This window comes from Mercenaria mercenaria, chromosome 12, assembly GCF_021730395.1.
Source record: "Mercenaria mercenaria strain notata chromosome 12, MADL_Memer_1, whole genome shotgun sequence".
NCBI classification, from domain to species: domain Eukaryota; kingdom Metazoa; phylum Mollusca; class Bivalvia; order Venerida; family Veneridae; genus Mercenaria; species Mercenaria mercenaria.
This window is the reverse complement of record NC_069372.1, coordinates 34,547,021-34,553,020: the sequence shown is the minus strand read 5'-3', so window position 1 is coordinate 34,553,020 and position 6,000 is coordinate 34,547,021. Positions and strand designations below refer to the sequence as shown.

General features: G+C 33.4%; 1 protein-coding gene across 1 annotated transcript in view; it reads left to right on the top strand.

Moving 5' to 3' along the window:
- Positions 1-1,183: 1,183 nt before the first annotated feature.
- LOC123533790 (uncharacterized protein DDB_G0290685-like) overlaps positions 1,184-6,000 on the top strand; it is a 29,595-nt gene continuing 24,778 nt past the window's right edge. Inside the window, exon 1 of the mRNA XM_053519597.1 lies at positions 1,184-1,234. Within this exon, the coding sequence (XP_053375572.1) occupies positions 1,224-1,234 (11 nt within the window). The 5' untranslated portion in view covers positions 1,184-1,223. The remainder of the gene's footprint in view (positions 1,235-6,000) is intronic.

Here is a 6,000-nt window from a genome sequence, read left to right as displayed (position 1 = left end):
TGGAAACGCAAATATGGTATAGGTAGACAGCAGGAAATACAAACTTCACTTCAACTTTACCAAACAGCTTCGACTAACTTTGTGAAGCATATAACATAGCTTAAAACATCAGCAGACATTCTTTTTACAAACAAGCATAAATAAAGCTGATATTTGACATGAAAATATGTTTTACTAGTCGGGAAAAATCTATTTATATGGACTAAATTCGGGTAGACCATGGTGGCATATCCGGCGAATAACTACCTTCATGCCTTAAATACCAGCTTCTGTGAAAGTGAAGGTTACATACACACTTCTTACTAGTTCGATAAGTAAACGTCGGACTTCAATATTTTACGACTTTGACATTTCATATAGTCCGATGTTTTATCGAAGTTTTTTTATAAGGTTTTACAAGTTCACGGTGGAAGTGACTAAAATGTGATAGGTAAATACATGTACCAACAGTGGAAAAGGAAAACCTGTTTAACACATCCATTGAACATACTGTCACTGAAATTAGCGAATACCTGTCCTCACTTTGAAAGTGAAATTTACATCCATTCGCTTTTGCATCACAACACGAAACTGTCCAATTTTCTTTATTACAAAAAATGATTTTAGACGCAAAGTATTCTCATGGTCGGATTTTATATAAAAAAAATGCGGCCCGTTACTAAGGTATTTGTCTGTGTAGTGTGTATATGATTATAATTGATGGGTGTAACCAGCACTTATTGGTTGTGTTTAATTAAAATTTATTTCATTTAGTTATGAGTTCATATAAAAACAGTTTAAAAATCTAGTCTACATGCATTCGGTGGTACAAGTGCGTTAAATAATGGCCGCAAATGTTTTTACTAGTGCGTTGTACTTTCATGATATCTAATTAAATTACACTAGAATAGTCTGTGCTATGTGTCCGGGAAGTAATTCCTGGTGCAGTTTAAATTACGGTAAACCAATATATCACGTGTTTGAGAGTTTTCATACATTACACTTCAATAAAATAAGGTTGAAATTGTTGCTATCTAAATGGCTGTCATTCAACTTGACACAGGGACAATTGAACGTCCAAATATTAAAAGGCGCCCTGTGCAAATTTAATGTTATTGAACTAACTTCTTACCAGAACCACGTTTTTCGAAAGGTATCAACCTTTCTGTGCTTTCAGCGCTTTGATTATCCACCGGAGAGCAGTAAAAACGGCTACTAAATATTACTAAGCGCCGGGGCGAAAGATGGACGAAGGGTTGTTACACAATGAATAACTTTATTACAGTGATATTAAAATATAGTTGTTAAATTTAGTAAATATTGACCTTTGAAATATACAGAAAAAGTTTTATTATAATGTGGTCTTTGGCTAAGACACATAGGTGACGAAATGAAAATCAGTTCTCATTTCGCACTCGTATTAGTTCGTACCAATTATTTAAGGTTTCTGTAAAGCCATTTGAAACCTTTTTCGGCGGATTTGTTCAGTTTTCTACGCTTCATAGGCCCTGTTTTATCAACTGTGTTATATTAGATCATGGCAATAGACAAGTTAATCTCACTTTATCAACTCATTTTGTTCTACATCAGGCTGGTAACATATTTGCTCGGGCTTTCGACATAAAAACCTAATATTTCTTGAAAAATAATGAAGATATTTCTTTCAAACTTGGTCCATTTATTAAGCATTAGATATGATACAAATTGAAATAATAATAACTTGGTTGCCTTCAGTTTTAATAAAGTTATAAATTTGGCAGTGGCTATGATTACGGTACCGTAATCCTAGCCTCTGGTTCTAGGATAATGGAAGTTTCGTATTCCTAGACAGCCCTATGAGGATAGGCTAGGATTATGGAAGTATTTAACAGGCATCAAATATATGTTAGGACATGGATAAATGACGTTGTAAACTTACTTATTTCACTATTATTTCGTGCTATCGATCCGCTGTTTTGGGTTAGTATAATCTTAATGGTGGCACGCAGAAATATTATAGAATTATCTATGTTTCATATATACCTGCATTTTTTGTCATCAAATCAACAGAAATGGTCTTTAATAACATACAATATGGTTATAAAAAAAAATCAAGGTATAGAACATTTTTTTAAGGCAGTGGCTACGATTACGGTACCGTAATCCTAGCCTCCGGTTCTAGGATTACGGAAGTTCTGTATTCCTAGACAACCCTGTGAGGATAGGCTAGAATTACGGAAGTATTTAAGAGGCGTCAAATATATGTTAGGACATGCATAATTGATGTTGTAAACTAACTTACTTCACTTTATTAATATAGCGATTTTTCATGCCTGCCTTAGGCCTATTATTTCGAGTTATCTGTCTGCCGTTTAGTATAATCTTAATGGCAGCGCACGGAAATATCATATATTCTATACTTTGAATTTTATGATTTATAACCATATTGTATGTTATTAAGGACCATTTGTGTTGACTTGATGAAAAAATTACAGGTATATACGAAACATAATTCTATAATATTTCCCCGTGCCGCCATTACGATTATACCTAACCCAAAACGGCCGATTGATAGCATGAAATTATAGTGAAATTAAGTGAAGTAAGTAAGTTTACAATGTCATTCATACTTATATTTGATACCTCTTAAATACTTCTGTAATTCTAGCCTATTCTCACAGGGCTGTCTAGGAATACGGAACTTCCGTAATCCTAGAACCGGAGGCTAGGATTACGGTACCGTAATCGTAGCCACTGCCTTTTTTTAAACCTCACTTTTACCCTCATATTTCTATAATATTTCCGCGGGCCGCCATTAATATAGCGTTTAAGATTATACTAACCCAAAATGGTGGATAGATAACAATATAAGGCAGGCATCAAAAATCGCTATTTTAATAAAGTGAAATAAGAAGTTTACAACATCATTTATGCATGTCCTAACATATTTTTGATGTCTCTTACATACTTCCGTTCTCCTAGCCTATCCTCATAGGGTTGTCTAGGAATACGGAACTTCCGTAATCCTAGAACCGGAGGCTAGGATTACGGTACCGTAATCATAGCCACTGCCTATAAATTTTCTCCTTTTCAGATTTTTATGACGCATAATTTTTGAAGTCCAAAAAAAAATGTTCTAATGCTAAGTTTAAAACAAAAAAGGGTTCAATGGCTTTCTAATGCTCTAAATTATTGCGCTAGTACATGAATGTATACATTTTACTGTGCTTTCACTTACAACTGAACATTATAGAAAAATGTTAGTTGTAAAAAAATTTTCGTATATCTGCACTAGACACAAAGTGTTAACCCTAAATATATGTAGAATAAAGGTAATGGCGCACAAGTTTGGAGCAATAGAGAGCCATTGAACCCTTTTCTGTTTTAAACATTGCATTAAACATAATTATTTTGGACTTCAAAAATTAAGCATCATAAAAATCTGAAAAAGGGAAGTAATTCTAACAAAACTGAAGCCAACAAAGTTATTTCTATCATAATATGCATCATATGTTATGCTTAATAAATGGACCAAGTTTGAAAGAAATGTCTTCATTAGTTTTCAAGAAATATTAGTTTTATGTTGAAAGCCCGAATTGGGCAGTGTTACTGCCTGTACATCATAACATGTACATCACATGTTCATTTTGTAGAAAATATCGAGATTCTTTTCACATGTATTTTTCATTATTTTTATGACTGTTGCATTTCTAACATATTTCTCCATTTACCTCATTTTTGTTCAAAAATATAATACTATCCTGGTAATTGTCACAGGCCTTGACTGCTTCGGTCCTTTGTTTGGCACTGTCCCTGATAGTATGACCCCCATACTCAAAATGAAGTGACTGTTCTTATGGTCCCGTAGGAATAGCCTCGCAGGCTATTCTTACGGCTCTCTCATAAAAATAGTGAAAAGCCCACAGGTGATTATCCTATGGCAGTTCTGTATTAAAATACTTTGTATTGAAGTCATTTATCTAATATATTTTCAACCGATTTCGGAAATGACAAGACTTATATAATCACATTTGGTCGTTGTCTTACAAATAAAATGTCAGGTCTGAATTGATGCAAACATGTGAAAAACGTCTAGTATTAAACTTAATTAAAGGGCAATAAACATGTTTAAAGTGTTTAGTTGTGAAAAACATGTTTAGTAAGTTGTAAAAAAATTGCATGTATATACACAAAACATAGATCAATAATTCTCCAGATGGTTTAGATCTAGTTGAAAACACTTTGTTCAGTATTTTTTAGTGTTTCAATATTAATAACGTGTGTATTTACATCTACATCTGTACAATCAAAAATCGTTTTCTGATTTATTTAGAAGATCAGTTTCAGTTAAATAAGTATTTTACACTTACGATAAATTTGTTGTATAATTTGTACTGAGAGTAGTAGGAACAGACACCTGCAGGGTTTTCACTATTCTCACGGGAGAGCCGTAAGAATAGCATGCAAGGCTATTTCTACAGGACCGTACATATAGCCACTTCCTACTCAAAAATGGCCAACCATCATTATTTATTAAACTTTCTGTATGGAGAATTTTGAACTTTTGAAAACCTAGCAATTTTAGACTCAGGCATATGACACTCGTCTAAAGAACGTTTCTTACGAGGAGAATTAGAATACATGATTGCAAAGAATCTGAATACCTATCAAAATTTTGCATGGCTTTTAATGGCTATCTCAGAAAATTTCAATTATCAACTCAAAATTATCATTAAAAATTGTTTTTACTGACCTTCTTTGTGACCCACAAATTACAGCGGCAATTGAAAGAAAAGTTTGAAATTAATTAAAAATGTCAGATAATTAACTCAATTACTGTGAATGTTATCTGATTAAGTTAATCTCATAAAATGAACCGAAAAACAGTCTGGGAAAACAGCCATTTAAAACAAATAGGTCGCCGCTTTTTGATCAATAAAATCGGTTGGGTCATCGATAATGGGATTAATTAAAATAAACAGTAGCAGATACTTAAAATATTTCCATTGAAAACGTGCTTTCTTTAATAATTGATCACATCTGTCTGCCCACTCCCTTCCAGTTGACTTGCATGCGCATGTCACAACAGTATGCAATATACACACCTGTCAAAACATGCGTCATTGCATCAGCCGATTACTTGCTGTCGTTTTTTTTCTACGCGGGAGAATACCCAAGATGCGTGAAATGAGAACATGCTTCTGGATCAAATACACAGTAACACACGGTGGGAAAATATATATGTGGAGCCATAATATTTTGCCACTCGAGATGTTTTTGAGCCACTTTAGTCAAAGTTTGAGCCACTGACACCAAATGCGATAGGCAGCAGACACCCTGATCCGCTATCTTACTACATAATTCTGTTTCTTAGTTTACAGATTATTAAGAAGTTGTCCAGTTGCACTAATATTCGCTCAGAAGGCACAGAAGTTGCTGGAGCAGCAAGAACACTTAGAAACAATTGCAACTTTGGGTCATTGTGAGACGAACAATTTTTAAAATTTGTTACATAAAGCAGGCGCCAATTAAAATGAACAAAAGATAAAAAGGCATCACATTTACACCTGTTGCAAACTGTTAATCTGTAACGATGACTCCTGCCATTAATACATTGCAATTTTCGTGTTAATTGGCCAATTTTTGACACACAATAAACAAACGCAACAGAACAAACGGTTTTATTCAGCATTATTAGCATGCTTAGATTGCTCAAAATCAACGATACCTATTTTAAAAAAATAGACTTATAATAATTATAGTATTACACTCATTTATGAATATTCTAATTTAATTTTAATATTCAAATATTGGGCCAAATTTCGAATATTCATTCCCATCTCTACTTTATGGTAAGGTACACTAGATCAATAAATCCTGTTATTAAAGACAATCTGTGTTAAAAAAAATCTGTTTACATGTGTCAACTGTTCTTCTCATAGTGAAAATGATTTTTTGCATGAAACAGGGTTGGTAAAATGCTGCCAATTATGAGTTATTGCGGTACAAGCTGCAATTACTAGTATTTAATGGCAAATACTA